Below are 20,409 nucleotides of genomic sequence, written 5' to 3'. Positions count from 1 at the left end.
CTGTCTCTCACATCATCTCTCTGACCCATGCCCAGGTCAGTCGCTAGCTGGTCCATCCCCCAACCCTTTCAGCCCTTCAACGGCCTGTGTGTCTGCAGTCCTAGGAACAGACAGTCAGAGAGGCCAGCTCACTTAAAAACATACAGTACTGTACCATCAGTACCGGTCAAGAGTTTGGATACACCTACTCATTCCATTTTTTATTAAAAAACAACAACTATTTTCTACCTTGTAGAATAATAGTGTAGACGTCAAAACTATGAAATAACACATATGAAATGATGTAGTAACCAAAAAAGTGTTAAACAAATCCAATTATATTTTATATTTTACATTCTTCAAATATACTTTGATTTGTTTAACACTGTTTTGGTTACTACGTGATTCCATATGTGTTATTTCATAGTTTTGATGTCTTCACTATTATTCTACAATGTAGAAAAGTGCATAGTACAAATAAAGAAAAACCCGATAATGAGTAGGTGTGTCCAAACTTTTGACTGGTACTGTACATTGTCATGGTGTACAACATGCCCAGTACATCTGTAGGTAGTGAGTCTGGTCCTTGGCTGTTTGTATCCACTGCTCTGTGATGGTTGACAGCTCCAGAGCACACATCAGCCACACTAGCATAGTAGTATATAGTAGTACATACTGTAGCCTTCATTGCAGCTTATGGTAAGCCATAATGACTATGTAGCTATTCTGTTATTCAGAGAGCAGAATGGTGAGGAGAGATGTACTAGTTTTCCATAGAGGGAAGTAGGGGTGCTGAGGGTGCTGCAGCACCCCCTGATTTTTTGTTTTTAAATAATAATATATATATATATATATATATATATATTATTTCCACCAAATTTGTGCACTAGGCCTTTATTACTGTATGAGTGGGGAAAAACCCTTGTCAGAAGAGTGGAGGAAACTACTTCTCACTCCTTCAGTGTGGCTGTGACTATGCAAACCAGCCCTTTCCTTAGTCTATACTATGTTTGAAAATGTGTGTGTGTGTGTGTGTGTGTGTGTGTGTGTGTGTGTGTATATATATATATATATATATATATATATATATATATATATATATAAACAGAAATAGCACATTTACATACCGTACCAGTCAGAAGTTGGGACACGCCTACTCATTCAAGGGTTTTTCTCTATTTTTACTAGTTTCTACATTGTAGAATAATATTGAAGACATCAAAACTATGAAATAACACATATGGAATCACGTAGTCACCAAAAAAGTGTTAAACAAATCAAAATAGAGTAGCCACCCTTTGCCACCCTTTGCCTTGATGACTGCTTTGCACACTCTTGGCATTCTCTTAATCAGTTTTAACTAGAATGCTTTTCCAACAGTCTTGGAGGAGTTTCCACATATGCTGAGCACGGTCCGACTCCCGAACCATCTCAATTGGGTTGAGGTCGGGTGATTGTGGAGGCAGGGTCATCTGATATAGCACTCCATCACTCTCCTTCTTGGTAAAATAGTCCTTACACAGCCTGGAGGTGTGCTGGGTCTTTGCCCTGTTGAAAACAAATGATAGTCCCACTAAGCGCAAACCAGATGGGATGGCGTATCGCTGCAGAATGCTGTGGTAGCCATGCTGGTTAAGTGTGTTTGAATTCTAAATAACTCACTGACAGTGTCACCAGCAATGCACACCCACACAATCATGCCTCCTCCTCCATGCTTCACAGTGGGAACCATACATGCAGAGGTCATCTGTTCACCTCCTCTGTCTCACAAAGACATGGCGGTTGGAACCAAGCAGACCAAAGGACAGATTTCCACCGGTCTAATGTCCATTGCTCGTGTTTCTTGGCCCAAACAAGTCTCTTCTTATTATTGGTGTCCTTTAGTAGTGGTTTCTTTGCAGCAATTCGATCATGAAGGCCTGATTCACACAGTCTCTGAAATCCTTGAATGAGTAGGTGTCCAAACTTTTGACTGGTACTGTAAGTATTCAGACCTTTTACTCAGTACTTTGTTGAACACCTTTGGCAGCGATTACAGCCTCAAGTATTTTGGGGTATGATGCTACAAACTTGACACACCACTTTTGGGGAGTTTGTCCCATTATTCTCTTCAGATTATCTAAAGCCCTGTCATGTTGGATGGGGAGCATCGCAGGACAGCTATTTTCAGTTCTTTCAGAGATTCAAGTTCAAGTCTGGGCTCTGGCTGGGCCACTCAAGGACATTCAGAGACTTGTCCCAAAGCCTTGGCTGTGTGCTAAGGGTCGTTGTCCTGTTGGAAGGTGAAACTTCACCCCAGTCTGAGGTCCTGAGCACTCTGGAGCAGGTCTTCATCAAGTATGTCTCTGTACTTTGCTCCGTTCATCTTTCCCTCGATCCTGACTAGTCTCCCATTCCCTGCCGCTGAAAAACATCCCACAGTATGATGCTGCCACCACCATGCTTCACCGTGGCGATGGCCAAAGAGGCCAAAGAGTTCAATCTTGGTTTCATCAGAGCAAAGAATCTTTATTCTCATGGTCTGAGAATCCTTTAGGGGCCTTTTGGCAAACTCCAAGCAGACTGTCATGTGCTTTTTACTGAGGAGTGGCTTCCGTCTGGCCACTCTACCATAAAGGCCTGATTGGTGGAGTGCTGCAGAGATGGTTGTCCTTCTGGAAGATTCTCCCATCTTCACAGCGGAACTCTAGAGCTCTGTCAGAGTGACCATAGAGTTCTTGGTCATCTCCCTGACCAAGGCTCTTCTCCCCCGATTGCTTAGTTTGGCCGTGCGGCCAACTCTAGGAAGTCTTGGTGGTTCCAAACTTCTTCCATTTAAGAATGATGGAGGCCACTGTGTTCTTGGGGACTTTCAATGCTGCAGAAATGTTTTGGTACAATCCTGTCTCGGAGCTCTACGGTCAATTCCTTTGACCTCATGGCTTTTTTTTGTTCTGAATTGTATTGTCAACTGTGGGACCTTATACAGACATGTGCGCCTTTCTAAATTATGTCCAATCATTTGAATTTACCACAGGTGGACTCCAATGAAATTGTAGAAACATCTCAAGGTTGATCAATGGAAACAGGATGCACCTGAGCTCAATTTCAAGTCTCATAGCAAAGGGTCTGAATACTTATAGTAAATAAGGTATTTCAAGGTATTTCATTTGCAAATTTTTATAAAAACCTGTTTTCACTTTGCCATTTTGGGGTATTATGTGTAGATTGATGAAGTGGAATCCATTTCAGAATAAGGCTGTAATGTGGAAAGGGGAAGGGGTCTGAATATTTTCCTAAGGCTCTGCACATTACTGGTTCTCCTGAGTGTAACATTACCTCCCTCAGCTCGTATGTTAGTGGGTGCTGAATGGTGGCTATGGTGAGGAAAAGGCTGGTTTTGACTCTGGAGCTTGTCCCCGGATGGTGGTCTCTGTCTAAAGAAACTGCAGAATGTACCTTGAAGGATGTGACATTTTTACTTTATCTTCTTATATATATATATATAATTTTTTTATCTCACCATCTCTCTCTCTCTCACCAGATTGTATCAGGATAGACTGTAACCTCAGTAAGTTACTCCTATCATGTTTAACTCTACTTCCGAACAACTGTATTCTAAACCTCACTGTCTGTTTTACTTTTAATGCTGTTAAATGAATTTAACATTAGCCATATCAAATATTTATCCCCATGAAGTACAACAATCACATGGTTGTCTTGAAAATGTAAGGGACTGTAAAGAAAGTATCAAATACTGTATAATGCTGAACATCCTTTGGTAAACTCATCCTCTAAGCAACACATTTCAGAATAACAAAATGATCCCTTGTTCTTTACAACAGAAAAAGACCATCTGTTTATGGGTACTCAGTGCTTTTCATAGTGACGACAGTGGCAGTAGCTCCCAGTCCCTGCTACTAACTTCCAGCAGTAATATACTTTACCACCAGATGGCAATATACCATTGGGCTTTCGGGGAGAGGGGGGGGGTGACCTATTTGAACTGTTGTCCTTACAATTGACTTTTTCAAATCAATTTATTAGGATTCAAGGAAAGATGTAACTACTTAGTTTTTTATGTTGGTCAGTACAGGTATAAACCTTCTTTACTACGGGCCAGAAGATCTGTTCTACATCTACTTTCCTTCAATAATTTTATACAGGTGAGACCGTGACAACAGATTGTGTACAGAGTAAATGTTTTACCTTAAATAGCAACCTTAAGTATGTTGCTGCATAATTGTCCTATGAATTTAGATGGATTGAAGTTTAATGGCAGTAAAATAAAATAAAATCTTAATTGACTTTAAACAGACAAAATTTGCCAGTAGTTTAACTAAATTATAGTCAATTAGAGCCCTCGACCATCTGGGAGAGCCTCTCTTTAGGCCAAAACTTGTTGTGCATTTTAAACATGCGGTGAATTGACCACTTACAAGCGCCATTTTAACATATAATTGGAGTTATGCTAGGAGGTAAGCATAGAGAGGAACCGGCACAATTTACAAAACAGGAGGGGGAAAAAATGTATGGGTGGATGTTGCCCAATGTAGGCCCAAAGCGGAGGTTATCTGTTGTATACAGTAGAGGCAGTGGTAACAGTCATAAATAAGAAACACCACAGGTACCTGACTAGGTCGTAATGGCTCCCACCTTTTCCCCACACCATGTTGTCTCAGGCTGATTGCATCAGCCAGTGTATAGAGGGGTATATACTCTGCCGCAGGGTATTCTGGTGGGGAGCTGTCCATGGTCCTGATTTGCTCACCAAGGTGCACAGCGTCTGCAACCTACAACATACTAGTATCACAAACATGTTTACAGTAGCATATAGTAAACCATATTTTTAAGGTGAATAGAGATCTTATATTTCAGAAGGAGAACAGTCATAGAGAGCAATGCAGTTACAGTAGGTACATAACACAAGGAGAACAGTCATTGAGAGCATTGCGGTTACAGTAGGTACATAACACAAGTAGAATAGTCATCGAGAGCAATGCAGTTACAATAGGTACATAACACAAGGAGAATAGTAATCGAGAGCAATGCAGTTATAGTAGGTACATAACAGAAGGAGAATAGTCATAGAGAGCAATGCAGTTACAGTAGGTACATAACACAAGGAGAACAGTCATTGAGAGCATTGCGGTTACAGTAGGTACATAACACAAGTAGAATAGTCATCGAGAGCAATGCAGTTACAATAGGTACATAACACAAGGAGAATAGTCATCGAGAACAATGCAGTTATAGTAGGTACATAACAGAAGGAGAATAGTCATAGAGAGCAATGCAGTTACAGTAGGTACATAACACAAGGAGAATAGTCATAGAGAGCATTGCGGTTACAGTAGGTACATAACACAGCACACAAAACACGGTGCCAGTTCTAATGGAATAGACCAACCAATGTTGGACTACGTATTGTCGTAAGTATACTTTCATCTAAAAAGGATACATTTGTTTTACAAAATTAGCATTTTTTTATTTGCATCAATAGCTTGCATGTTCAAAGTCTCAACTCAGTCTCAACTATGCCTGCAGTATATCAAGACAGAATCATCCTCACAATGCTGCACAGGGACATGTCATTTTCTGTAATGTAGAGAATAACTATGTGCATTCATTTCCCTTTAATAATCAGCATTTTAAAAACAAATTAATCTAAACTGTGCCGTATTCAAAGTCTGGTGTAAATTGTGTGTTTATGTCAATGGGATTTTTGTGTGAAAAGTTTAGATATAATTGTGCATCTGTGTGAAAGGGGTCATGTGTTTCACGGTCTTTAGGGCATGTTCAATGCAGAAGGCAAACTTAAATGTGCCAAATCTGGTGTTGGTTTACTAATAGGTGATACAAAATTAAAGTTGCCAAAAATATTTTTTTAATGTTTTTTACAAACAAAACACTGAAAGGATATCAAACCTATGCAGCTATCCCTGCCAAAAGACACAGCTGGGGTCTACCAGGCTCTGACCAGCCTCCCATTCAAACACTAGCAAATAAGAGCAACAATTACACACAGGTATATAGGATCTCCTCCATGGACACACCTCGGAGCATACCCATGTGGCCCACAATCTAGGCGGACAAATCTAATTTCACTCAGTAAAAAAGATAGAAACACCATAAAATAGCATTCTCAACAGCTATTAACCATGTCTTAAGCATGGTTAATAGTTCATCAATGGAAGATAAACATAATTTCAACATATAGTGCCGGTCAAAAGTTTGGACACATCTACTCATTCAAGGGTTTTTCTTTATTTTTACTATTTTCTACATTGTGAATAATAGTGAAGACATCAAAACTATGAAATAACAAATAATCATATATTATTCAGAGAGCAGAATGGTGAGGAGAGATGTACTAGTTTTCCATAGCGGGAAGTAGGGGTGCTGAGGGTGCTGCAGCACCCCCTGATATTTTGTTTTTAAATAATATATATACAGTGCCTTGTGAAAGTATTCGCCCCCCTTGAACTTTGCGAACTTTTGCCACATTTCAGGCTTCAAACATAAAGATATAAAACTGTATTTTTTTGTGAAGAATCAACAACAAGTGGGACACAATCATGAAGTGGAACGACATTTATTGGATATTTCAAACTTTTTTAACAAATCAAAAACTGAAAAATTGGGCGTGCAAAATTATTCAGCCCCTTTACTTTCAGGGCAGCAAACTCTCTCCAGAAGTTCAGTGAGGATCTCTGAATGATCCAATGTTGACCTAAATGACTAATGATGATAAATACAATCCACCTGTGTGTAATCAAGTCTCCGTATAAATGCACCTGCACTGTGATAGTCTCAGAGGTCCGTTAAAAGCGCAGAGAGCATCATGAAGAACAAGGAACACACCAGGCAGGTCTGAGATACTGTTGTGAAGAAGTTTAAAGCCGGATTTGGATACAAAAAGATTTCCCAAGCTTTAAACATCCCAAGGAGCACTGTGCAAGCGATAATATTGAAATGGAAGGAGCAAATCTACCAAGACCTGGCCGTCCCTCTAAACTTTCAGCTCATACAAGGAGAAGACTGATCAGAGATGCAGCCAAGAGGCCCATGATCACTCTGGATGAACTGCAGAGATCTACAGCTCAGGTGGGAGACTCTGTCCATAGGACAACAATCAGTCGTATATTGCACAAATCTGGCCTTTATGGAAGAGAGGCAAGAAGAAAGCCATTTCTTAAAGATATCCATGAAAAGTGTTGTTTAAAGTTTGCCACAAGCCACCTGGGAGACACACCAAACATGTGGAAGAAGGTGCTCTGGTCAGATGAAACCAAAATTGAACTTTTTGGCAACAATGCAAAACGTTATGTTTGGCGTAAAAGCAACACAGCTCATCACCCTGAACACACCATCCCCACTCTCCAACATGGTGGTGGCAGCATCATGGTTTGGGCCTGCTTTTCTTCAGCAGGGACAGGGAAGATGGTTAAAATTGATGGGAAGATGGATGGAGCCAAATACAGGACCATTCTGGAAGAAAACCTGATGGAGTCTGCAAAAGACCTGAGACTGGGACGGAGATTTGTCTTCCAACAAGACAATGATCCAAAACATAAAGCAAAATCTACAATGGAATGGTTCAAAAATAAACATATCCAGGTGTTAGAATGGCCAAGTCAAAGTCCAGACCTGAATCCAATCGAGAATCTGTGGAAAGAACTGAAAACTGCTGTTCACAAATGCTCTCCATCCAACCTCACTGAGCTCGAGCTGTTTTGCAAGGAGGAATGGGAAAAAAATTCAGTCTCTCGATGTGCAAAACTGATAGAGACATACCCCAAGCGACTTACAGCTGTAATCGCAGCAAAAGGTGGCGCTACAAAGTATTAACTTAAGGGGGCTGAATAATTTTGCACGCCCAATTTTTCAGTTTTTGATTTGTTAAAAAAGTTTGAAATATCCAATAAATGTCGTTCCACTTTATGATTGTGTCCCACTTGTTGTTGATTCTTCACAAAAAAATACAGTTTTATATCTTTATGTTTGAAGCCTGAAATGTGGCAAAAGGTCGCAAAGTTCAAGGGGGCCGAATACTTTCGCAAGGCACTATATGTATTTATGTATATATATATATATATATATATATATATATATATATATATATATATATATATATATATGTATATATTATTTCCACCAAATTTGTGCACTAGGCCTTTATTACTGTATGAGTGGAGAAAAAATCTTGTCAGCAGAGTGGAGAAAACTACTTCTCACTTCTTCAGAGTGGCTTTGACTATGCAAACCAGCCCTTTCCTTAGTCTGTACTATGTTTGAAAATGTGTGTATATGTATGTATATATGTATGTATACAGAAATATCACATTTACATACCGTACCAGTCAGACGTTTGAATACACCTACTCATTCAAGGGTTTTTCTTTATTTTTACTATTTTCTAAATTATAGAATAATAGTGAAGACATCAAAACTATGAAATAGCAGATATGGAATCATGTAGTAACCAAAAAAGTTTTAAACAAATCAAAATATATTTTAGATTTTAGATTCTTCAAAGTAGCCACCCTTTGCCTTGATGACAGCTTTGCACGCTCTTGGCATTCTCTCAACCAGCTTCACCTGGAATGCTTTTCCAACCGTCTTGAAGGAGTTTCCACATATGCTGAGCACTTGTTGGCTGCTTTTCCTTCACTCTGCGGTCCGACTCCCAAACCATCTCAATTGGGTTGAGGTCAGGTGATTGTGGAGGCCAGGTCATCTGAAGCAGCACTCCATCAATATCATTCTTAGTCAAAATAGCCCTTACACAGCCTGGACTTGTGTTGTGTCATTGTCCTGTTGAAAACAAATGATAGTCCCACTAAGCGCAGACCAGATGGGATGGCATATCGCTGCAGAATGCTGTGAACACAACTGGAGGGAGTGGAGCACACACTGCATGAGCCTTCAAATAATTGCACATATTTGTGCGCACCCTAGGAAGCACAGCAGAACACAGGACCAACCATTAATCACCGCAACACCAAGACCAAAAAAACAACGGTATCAAAATGAAATGGAATGAAATGACATAAAGCAATTACATTTCTACCCGATAAGTTTATGCTAATGTTAGCTCCTAAACATTGCATCCACTCAGACGATCAAACAGCAGATCAATTACAGGAAATAACCACAGAAACAATGTTTGCTTGATAAACAACTCCCCATAATAGCGAATGAACTAAAATCATGTAACGTAATATTAAAATGTGCTGTGAATCAGACCTGGCTTCAAATACACGAGTATGTGATATCTAAATACTTATTTTTCTGTGTATTTGAATATTTTCAAATGATGTGAATCATTGGAAGTATTTAAAAGTATTTTTACAAGTATTTCCTAAAAATAGCATACTTTTTGAAAGTATTATCAAATACTATTTTCAAATACCTGGGTTAAATTCATGGGAGTGTATTTGAGTCAGTGTAATTTTGTATTTTCAAATACATGCTAATACTTTCCAAGTGTTTTTCCAAATACAGTACATTCCGATATTGTATTTTTTTTATATATATCTGAATACTTACTTTGAAATGTATGTGAAAGCAATTTAGTTTTTTAAATAGTATTCGATAGTATAAATAGTATTTGAGATATTGGTCTATATTAGAAAAACAACAATGAGAAATACTTGACTTAGGCTACAAGTGTGTTGGGAATGGAGGGGATAGGTCGCAATCTCCAGCTAGGGTGTGTAGACATAAAAAGCACTTCACTTCACTGTGGATATCTAGTGATTTCTGTGCTTTCTGACACACCAGAATTCTTACTGTTCAGCACACCACTATACAGCCCTTGCATCACTTGCTTGCGAACTTCTCTAAAATGTGTGCTTGATCCTGGCAGAAATGCTCTCCGCTGAACCACAGAGTAGGTGTTTGGGCGGAGGCTCCATTATTAGATGGCAGGGGAGCCCTCCTCGGAGACCAGACCAACACTGCTTTAACACAGTTCACTTCAGATGAATAGTCCCATCTCCTCCGCTCTGTAAATATTTGTCTGTACCTCCCTCCAACTGCTCAGTAAAGTAGACTGTTGTGTTGATTTAGTAGGTGAACGTGGGTTTTGTAGGACATAAACCCACAGTCAATAAAGAGGAACATGACCGGGGTTCCATACTAAGATCTGAAGGTTATTTGGGAATAATAGACATGCTGATATAATGGTCTGAAAAGAGACTGACAGTATATTGTTGTTTTACAATTGTAACAAGGTTTCATATTGGAAAAGCACCGCTCTGCCCCATGCCTCACCGTTTCTAAGATTAGATGTCATTGTTGGATACTGTAATCAAACATGTCAATAGTACTTAAAGCTGAATTGTATGTTATAAGATGACAATGTACCGGTTGTAGGGACTTTAGTAGTCTAATAATTGGTTATAATTGGTGACTTAATTAATTAATTTGCCTGTTATTCTAAATTAATAACATTTCATAAGGGCACCAGTAATTGTTTTTATTCAAAGGGAACAATTTACTTGAAAATCTAATTAGTAGTTTAACCTACATTCATAAAGTCTTGTATCAACAATTTGAAAGGAAATGTAAAGTCTTTAATTGTATTAAAGCCAGCATTTGTCAAAACAAGAGAATCAAATTTCTTTATAAAGACAGAATTTATTATTATCCTAAGAAACACACAATTAAAATAAACACAAAGATTATGGTTGATAAAGCAATGCCGAATTGTCAAGGATGAAACACAGAGAATGCTGTCATATTTACTGAGTCACTGGTCAGGTCCTCTCTTTCTCTTTGTCTCTCCTTGACCCGCGTCGGTACCTATTCAAGAGCTTTATTGGCATGGGAAACATGTGTTAACATTGCCAAAGCAAGTGAGGTGGATAATATACAAAAGTGATATAAACAACAAAAATGAACAGTAAACATTACACATACAGAAGTTTCAAAAGAATAAAGCCATTTCAAATGTCATATTATTTATATATACAGTGTTGTAAAGACCTCTATTGGAGCAGTCAGCTTTGTGTTGCAGCACATGGTGTGAAGGTGTCCAAAACGCCACTCTCGTGGGCCATTCGTTTTTCAAAAAGGTGTAGGTCTGTCAATTTTTCTTCAGTCCCTGTTAGGGTTCCATGTTTTTCCGTGAGTTCTGTTTCAGTCCAAGACTGACAACTCTTTGTCATGCCTTCTCTCCTCTCACCCTCCTGCAAGACAATTCTCGTTCTCCTCCAAGTTGATCCAAGTCGTCATTTCAAATGTATTTAAGAGTAGGGATAAAAATCAATACTTTATAATTTGCCTGTGTATTAAGAATGTTTTTCTGAGAGGGAGTTGGGTGTTTTCCTGCCCAACATCATGGGATGTTGAACCAAGGAAACCTTTGTTAGACACACAACATGACCTCGTTCGTGTCTCCTGACAGGTCAGAGTTCAACCTTTTCCTTCGAGCTGGTGTGACTGCTTCCTTTTGTTTGTACATCGTTCTTAGGTCAGCCATCACGCAAGAGCAGGAAGACATAACCACTTCCTGAAAGGTTTATGACTCATTATATATGAAGGTTGGGGTCTGTTGGTGTGAACATGGAGAGAGAAATCCCCCTGCCTCATGACAGTCACACTAATGTGTTCCTGTGACACCCAGAGTTACAACACAGTGTTATGTGCCATAGCTACTGTGTCAGATAACTTTGTAGTTGGTCTAGAATGTTGCCCCCTGCCGAGACACTTGCTCTGCTGTAAAACGCCAGAAGCCAGTGGCCTCTCTCTCCCAGAGGAGGAAATAGTGAAGTACTTGGAAACCAATTCATATCATCAGCTGCAGCGTCCCAGTAGCAGCGTCCCAGTAGCAGCGTCCCAGTAGCAGCCAGCTAGTGTCCTCTCTCTGTTATTGTCGTACACCCTGATCTCAATTAGACAGATAAACCCCTGTAGGGTGTCTGGCTTAGGCATGGCCAATTAGCTTTCCTAGCCATGTCAGAACTCCTTTGAATTGCTGTGTCGGCCTGTTGCATAGCCAATAATCGGGGTTGACTGTGCTGCAGTGGCAAAGCTTCCGCATTGTGACCTATTTTCAAATCAAACCTTGAGAGCTGGGGGAAAAAGCAGAGGATTTAGCAGAAATCCTGGAGCTATAAAACTCTATCCACCGGCCAAGCCTCTGGATACTACACATGTTGTTAGCTGGTTGTCTAAAGAGTTGATATACCATTTAATATAGAGGAGACAGGATTTGAGTCATATACCAGTGGATATTAATTAAACATTTAAAATCAAATCAAATTTTATTGGTCACATACACATGGTTAGCAGATGTTATTGCGAGTGTAGCGAAATGCATGTGCTTCTAATTTCGACAGCGCAGCAATATCTAACAAGTAATATCCAAAAATTCCACAACACATACCTAATACACACAAATCTAAGTAAAGGGATGGAATAAGAATATATAAATATATGGATTAGCAATGACAGAGCGGCATAGGCTAAGATGCAATAGATAGTATAGAATACAGTATATACAGTGAGGCAAAAAAGTATTTAGTCAGCCACCAATTGTGCAAGTTCTCCCACTTAAAAAGATGAGAGAGGCCTGTAATTTTCATCATAGGTACACTTCAACTATGACAGACAAAATGAGAAAAAAATCCAGAAAATCACATTGTAGGATTTTTAAAGAATTTATTTGCAAATTATGGTGGAAAATAAGTATTTTGGTCAATAACAAAAGTTTATCTCAATACTTTGTTATATACCCTTTGTTGGCAATGACAGAGGTCAAACGTTTTCTGTAAGTCTTCACAAGGTTTTCACACACTGTTGCTGGTATTTTGGCCCATTCCTCCATGCAGATCTCCTCTAGAGCAGTGATGTCTTGGGGCTGTTGCTGGGCAACACGGACTTTCAACTCTCTCCAAAGATTTTCTATGGGGTTGAGATCTGGAGACTGGCTAGGCCACTCCAGGACCTTGAAATGCTTCTTACGAAGCCACTCCTTCGTTGCCCGGGCGGTGTGTTTGGGATCATTGTCATGCTGAAAGACCCAGCCACGTTTCATCTTCAATGCCCTTGCTGATGGAAGGAGGTTTTCACTCAAAATCTCACGATACATGGTCCCATTCATTCTTTCCTTTACACGTATCAGTCGTCCTGGTCCATTTGCAGAAAAACAGCCCCAAAGCATGATGTTTCCACCCCCATGCTTCACAGTAGGTATGATGTTCTTTGGATAAAACAAAGCATTCTTTGTCCTCCAAACACGACGATTTGAGTTTTACCAAAAAGTTATATTTTGGTTTCATCTGACCATATGACATTCTCCCAATCTTCTTCTGGATCATCCAAATGCTCTCTAGCAAACTTCAGACGGGCCTGGACATGTACTGGCTTAAGCAGGGGGACACGTCTGGCACTGCAGGATTTGAGTCCCTGGCGGCGTAGTGTGTTACTGATGGTAGGCTTTGTTACCCTGGTCCCAGCTCTCTACAGGTCATTTGCTCACCGTTCTTGTGATCATTTTGACCCCACGGAGTGAGATCTTGCGTGGAGCCCCAGATCGAGGGAGATTATCAGTGGTCTTGTATGTCTTCCATTTCCTAATAATTGCTCCCACAGTTGATTTCTTCAAACCAAGCTGCTTTCCTATTGCAGATTCAGTCTTCCCAGCCTGGTGCATGTCTACAATTGTGTTTATGGTGTCCTTTGACAGCTCTTTGGTCTTGGCCATAGTGGAGTTTGGAGTGTGACAGTTTGAGGTTGTGGACAGGTGTCTTTTATACTGATAACAAGTTCAAACAGGTGCCATTAATACAGGTAACGAGTGGAGGACAGAGGAGCCTCTTAAAGAAGAAGTTACAGGTCTGTGAAACACAGAAATCGTGCTTGTTTGTAGGTGACCAAATACTTATTTTCCACCATAATTTGCAAATAAATTCAAAAAAATTCCTACAATGTGATTTACTGGATTTTTTTTCTCATTTTGTCTGTCATAGTTGAAGTGTACCTATGATGAAAATTACAGGCCTCTCTCATCTTTTAAGTAGGAGAACTTGCACAATTGGTGGCTGACTAAATACGTTTTTGCCCCACTGTACATATGAGATGAATAATGCAAGATATGTAAACATTATTCAAGTGCCATTATTAAAGTGACTAGTGTTCCATTTGTATTAAAGTGGCCAATGATTTCAAGTCTGTATGTAGGCAGCAGCCTCTCTGTGCTAGTGATGGCTGATGGCCTTGAGATAGAAGCTGTTTTTCAGTCTCTCGGTCCCAGCTTTGATGCACCTATACCAACCTCGCCTGCTGGATGATAGCGGGGTGAACAGGCAGGCGCTGTTGCGCCTTCTTCACCACACTGTCTGTGTGTGTGGACCATTTCAGTTTGTCAGTGATGTGTACGCTGAGGAACTTTACTTTTCACCTTCTCCACTGCTGTCCCGTCGATCTGGATAGGGGGGTGCTCCCTCTGCTGTTTCGTGAAGTCCACGATCATCTCCTTTGTTTTGTTGATGTTGTGTGAGAGGTTATTTTCCTGACACCACATTCCGAGAGCCCTCATCTCCTCCCTGTAGGCTGTCTTGTCATTGTTGGTAATCAAGCCTTCTATTGTTGTGTTGTCTGCAAACTTGATGATAGAGTTGGATTTGTGTATGGCCACACAGTCGTGGGTGAACAGGGAGTAGTAGAGGGGGCTAAGCACACACCCTTGTGGGGCCCCAGTGTTGAGGATCAGCGAAGTGGAGATGTTGTTTCCTACCTTCACCACCTGGGGGCGGCCCAGCTGGAAGTCCAGGACCCAGTTGCACAGGGCGGGGTTGAGAGCCAGGGCCTCAAGCTTAATGATGAGCTTCGAGGGTACAATGGTGTTGAATGCTCAGCTATAGTCAATGAACAGCATTCTTACATAGGTATTCCTCTTGTCCAGATGAGATAGGTCAGTGTGCAGTGTGATGGCAATTGCTTTGTCTGTGGACCTATTGGGGTGGTAAGCAAATTTAAGTGGGACTAGTGACAGGTAAGGTGGAGGTGATATGATCCTTGACTAGTTTCTCAAAGCACTTCATGATGACAGAAGTGAGTGCTAGTCGTTTAGTTCAGTTACCTTTGCATTCTTGGTTACAGGAACAATGGTGGCCATCTTGAAGCATGTGGGGACAGCAGACTGGGATAGGGAGAAATTGAATATGTTCATAAACACACCAGCCAGCTGGTCTGTGCATGCTCTGGGGACGCGGCTAGAGATGCCGTCAGGGCCGGCAGCCTTGTGAGGGTTAACACGTTTAAATGTCTTACTCACATTGGACACGGAGAAGGAGAGCCCACAGTCCTTGGTAGCGGGCTGTGTCTGTGGCACTGTATTATCCTCAAAACAGGCAAAGAAAGTGTTTAATTTGTCTGGAAGCAAGACGTCGGTGTTTGTGACGTGGCTGGTTTTCCTTTTTTGGCACTTGTGATGAGTACAGTACAGTTGTGTAATAAGCACTCTCAACTCAAACCAACAGTTTGTTTACACACACATTGACAAAGCTCTTACATTCTGAACTGCGTTTCTTATTTGAGATTTCATAGGTTACAGGAATTTCTCTTTGACAACATCGGTAAGGATTGTGCAAGTAAGTGTAGGAGAGAGAGGTTGTGTAGTTTTTCTTTACATACAGTACTGCCCTCACTGAAGGGCATTTCCAGGTTGCAGGTGTTTGTGTGCTTATGAGTGATATAGTATGTTAATGTGTTCTAACCAGGAAGTGTCTTTTATTCGGGGATCTCTTGGAAAGAGGGATATGCTTTATTACTGTGCTCTGCGGGTGACTTCCTCCTTACCTTTCCTCAGGTAAAGGCCCAGAGATGCTGTTAGCAGGACAGAAGCTGAACGACAATGAGTGGCACTCAGTGAAGGTGGTACGTCTTGGGAAGAACCTGCAGCTCTCTGTGGACAATGTGACTGTGGAAGGTAGGAGGGGAGAGCAGACTCAAACCATGAGATGAAGGGAAACTGTGATCCTCATAGTAATACACTAAATACCAAAAACATTTCACGTTCAGTTTGTGATCCTCTGTAGCTCAGGCGGTAGAGCATGGTGCTCCACTGTAAGTCGCTTTAGATAGAAGTGTCTGTTAAATATATATATTATGCCGATCATCATGTATTTACTCTTCCCCAGGCCATATGGCCGGTGCCCACACCCGCCTGGAGTTCCACAACATTGAGACTGGCATCATGACAGAGAGACGATTCATCTCTGTGGTGCCAACCAACTTCATAGGGCACCTGCAGGCCCTCTCCTTCAATGGCGTGCCCTACCTGGACCAGTGTAAGAACGGAGACATCTCCTACTGCGAACTCAACGCCCGCTTCGGCATGCGCCGCATCGTGGCTTACCCTGTGACTTTCCACAGCCGGGCCAGCTACCTAGCCTTCTCTACCCTGCAGGCCTACGCCTCCATGCACCTCTTCTTCCAGTTCAAGACCACCTCCCCCGACGGCCTGCTCCTCTTCAACTGTGGAGACGGCAATGACTTCATCATGGTGGAGCTGGTCAAAGGGTGAGTGGTGTGTTGGGGTAGAGACGGCAGTGACTTCATCATGGTGGAGCTGGTCAAAGGGTGAGTGGTGTGCTGGGGTAAAGACGGCAGTGACTTCATCATGGAACCTGGTCAAAGGGTGAGTGGTGTGTTGGGGTAGAGACGGCAGTGACTTCATCATGGTGGAGCCTGGTCAAAGGGTGAGTGGTGTGCTGGGGTAAAGACGGCAGTGACTTCATCATGGTGGAGCTGGTCAAAGGGTGAGTGGTGTGTTGGGGTAAAGACGGCAGTGACTTCATCATGGTGGAGCTGGTCAAAGGGTGAGTGGTGTGTTGGGGTAGAGACGGCAGTGACTTCATCATGGTGGAACCTGGTCAAAGAGTGAGTGGTGTGTTGGGGTAAAGACGGCAGTGACTTCATCATGGTGGAACCTGGTCAAAGGGTGAGTGGTGTGTTGGGGTAAAGACGGCAGTGACTTCATCATGGTGGAGTTGGTCAAAGGGTGAGTGGTGTGTTGGGGTAGAGACGGCAGTGACTTCATCATGGTGGAACCTGGTCAAAGGGTGAGTGGTGTGTTGGGGTAAAGACGGCAGTGACTTCATCATGGTGGAGCTGGTCAAAGGGTGAGTGGTGTGTTGGGGTAAAGACGGCAGTGACTTCATCATGGTGGAACCTGGTCAAAGGGTGAGTGGTGTGTTGGGGTAGAGACGGCAGTGACTTCATCATGGTGGAACCTGGTCAAAGGGTGAGTGGTGTGTTGGGGTAAAGACGGCAGTGACTTCATCATGGTGGAGCTGGTCAAAGGGTGAGTGGTGTGTTGGGGTAGAGACGGCAGTGACTTCATCATGGTGGAGCTGGTCAAAGGGTGAGTGGTGTGTTGGGGTAAAGACGGCAGTGACTTCATCATGGTGGAGCTGGTCAAAGGGTGAGTGGTGTGTTGGGGTAAAGACGGCAGTGACTTCATCATGGTGGAGCTGGTCAAAGGGTGAGTGGTGTGTTGGGGTAAAGACGGCAGTGACTTCATCATGGTGGAACCTGGTCAAAGGGTGAGTGGTGTGTTGGGGTAAAGACGGCAGTGACTTCATCATGGTGGAGCTGGTCAAAGGGTGAGTGGTGTGTTGGGGTAAAGACGGCAGTGACTTCATCATGGTGGAACCTGGTCAAAGGGTGAGTGGTGTGTTGGGGTAGAGACGGCAGTGACTTCATCATGGTGGAGCCTGGTCAAAGGGTGAGTGGTGTGTTGGGGTAGAGACGGCAGTGACTTCATCATGGTGGAACCTGGTCAAAGGGTGAGTGGTGTGTTGGGGTAGAGACGGCAGTGACTTCATCATGGTGGAGCTGGTCAAAGGGTGAGTGGTGTGTTGGGGTAGAGACGGCAGTGACTTCATCATGGTGGAGCTGGTCAAAGGGTGAGTGGTGTGTTGGGGTAAAGATGGCAGTGACTTCATCATGGTGGAACCTGGTCAAAGGGTGAGTGGTGTGTTGGGGTAAAGACGGCAGTGACTTCATCATGGTGGAACCTGGTCAAAGGGTGAGTGGTGTGTTGGGGTAAAGACGGCAGTGACTTCATCATGGTGGAGCTGGTCAAAGGGTGAGTGGTGTGTTGGGGTAAAGACGGCAGTGACTTCATCATGGTGGAGCCTGGTCAAAGGGTGAGTGGTGTGCTGGGATGACCAGGCATCCCAGCACCACCTCATATTCCAATGGGTTGGATTATTATCATTTTTTAAAGATTGTGTTCAACCTATTTTGCAACATATTTTGTTAGGTTCTGTAACCATGCAGAGTGTGTATGGGATAGATGAATAATAGCACAGCTGCCTACCACTGATCCCCTGTTCTCTTGCTCAACAAGATATTTGATGTTATATGGAATACTTTGATTCTGTCAGCCGGAGCCATATAAAGGAATGTATTCAGAATGTTTTAGTGAAACGAGACGGATAGAGCGAGTAAGAGTGAAAGAGCGAACAATAATCCCACAGATGTTTAACCGCGGTCCAGTTTTGCCCAGAAATACTGTCATACAGTAAACAATTAGTCAGCAGGAGTTATTCTAAGCTGTGGAGCCTTTAGGCAGCGGCACACAGCAATACTGGATCCATGGGCTGAAGAGAGAACTGTCATATCTCTCAGTGTTGCTGGTACTACACTTTCTCTGAGGATGTTTCTGTTAATATTATCAATATGCATTGAATCTGCATTTCAAAAGGACAGGATGTTGTAATATCGTCCCTATCAATTGTAGATGTCCTTTACATTTTAATATTTACCTAGATACAGTATATTTTAGTCATTGTGTAAATTGACTTGTGCACAATGTAATGTTGTGTTGTAGGTACATCCATTATGTGTTTGACCTGGGTAACGGACCGTCACTCATGAAGGGCAACTCTGAGAAGCCTCTCAACGACAATCAGTGGCACAACGTGGTGGTGTCCCTGGATGACAACAACGTACACATCCTCAAGACCGACTCCCGCACCGTCACCCAGCACTACAACGGAGCCCGTAACCTGGACCTCAAAGGTATGGTATACGTTACCACTCCTCAAAACTGTCTCCAGCCATGGTACTCCTGCTGGGTGTACAGAGCATTCGGAAAGTATTCAGACCCATTGACTTTTTCCACATTTTGTTAGGTTACAGCCTTATTCTAACATTGATTGAATAGTTTTTTCCCTCCTCTATCTACACACAATACCCCATAATGACAAAGCAAAAACAGTTTTTTAGAAAATGTTGCAATTTTTTTATTTTTTATTATAATAATCACATTTACTTATGTATACAGACCAATTACTCACTACTTTGTTGAAGCACCTTTGGCAGAGATTATAGCCTCAAGTCTTCTTGGGTATGATGCTACAAGCTTGGCACACCTGTATTTGGGGAGTTTCTCCCATTCTTCCCTGCGGATCCTCTCAAGCTCTGTTAGGTTGGATGGGGAGTGTTTCTGCACAGCTATTTTCTGGTATCTACAGAGATGTTCGATCGGGTTAAAGTCCGGACTCTGACTGGTCCTCTCAAGGATGTTGAGACTTGTCCCGAAGCCACTCCTGCATTGTCTTGGTTGTGTGCTTACTGTCGTTGTCCAGTTGGTAGGTGAACCTTTGCCCCAGTCTGAGGTGCTGAGCTCTCTGGATCAGGTTTTCATCAAGGATATCTCTCTGTACTTTGCTCCGTTCAGCTTTGCCTCGACCCTGACTAGTATCCCAGTCCCTGCCGCTGAAAAACATCCCCACAGCATGATGCTACCACCACCATGCTTCACCGTAGGGATGGTGCCAGGTTTCCTCCAGACGTAATGCTTGGCATTCAGGCCAAAGAGTTCAATCTTGGTTTCATCAGACCAGAGAATCTTGTTTCTCATGGTCTGAGAGTCTTTAAGTGCCTTTTGGCAAACTCTAAGCAGGCGGTCATGTGCATTTTACTGAGGAGTGGCTTCAGTTTGGTCACTCTACCATAAAGGTCAAATTTGTGGAGTGCTGCGGAGATGGTTGTCCTTCTGGAAGGCTCTCCCATCTCCACAGAGGAACTCTGGAGCTCTGTCAGAGTGACCATCGGGTTCTTGGTCACTCCGTTTTGAGTCTCATAGCAAAGGGTCTGAATAATTAGCTATTTCTGTTTTTTATTTGTAATAAATTTGCTAAAATGTCTAAAAACCTGTTTTCATTTTGTCATTATGTAGTAATGTATTGCTAAGGGTTATTATAATTGTTTAATCCATTTTAGAATATGGCTGTAATGTAACAAATGTGGAAAAAGTCAAGGAGTCTGAAACTTTCTGAAAGCACTGTATACAATATAGGGAGTGGACTTAGTGCAGTATTTCAGATCAACAGATACTAAAATCCGACTGTCAGAAGCACACATCTGTGTTTGTTGCTGTCACAACGCTGAATACAGACACCAGCTATGATTGCTGTGTTGTTCAAT

At 42.1% G+C, this 20,409-nt stretch overlaps 1 protein-coding gene across 5 annotated transcripts in view; it reads left to right on the top strand.

Annotated features, from left to right (window-relative positions):
- Positions 1 to 20,409, top strand: part of nrxn2a (neurexin 2a) — a 391,484-nt gene that overhangs the window by 179,642 nt on the left and 191,433 nt on the right. For 3 of the 5 annotated variants that reach the window (XM_090226563.1, XM_090226561.1, XM_090226565.1), the window contains 4 exons: positions 3,503 to 3,529; positions 15,779 to 15,898; positions 16,110 to 16,491; positions 18,809 to 18,999. In XM_090226563.1, the coding sequence (XP_090082689.1) occupies positions 3,503 to 3,529; positions 15,779 to 15,898; positions 16,110 to 16,491; positions 18,809 to 18,999 (720 nt within the window). The remainder of the gene's footprint in view (positions 1 to 3,502; positions 3,530 to 15,778; positions 15,899 to 16,109; positions 16,492 to 18,808; positions 19,000 to 20,409) is intronic. The other 2 variants (XM_090226564.1, XM_090226562.1) reach the window with 1 other exon arrangement.

Source organism: Oncorhynchus mykiss, chromosome 29 (assembly GCF_057628025.1).
Source record: "Oncorhynchus mykiss isolate SJ-2025 chromosome 29, ASM5762802v1, whole genome shotgun sequence".
NCBI classification, from domain to species: domain Eukaryota; kingdom Metazoa; phylum Chordata; class Actinopteri; order Salmoniformes; family Salmonidae; genus Oncorhynchus; species Oncorhynchus mykiss.
This window is presented reverse-complemented; position numbering and strand designations above follow the sequence as displayed.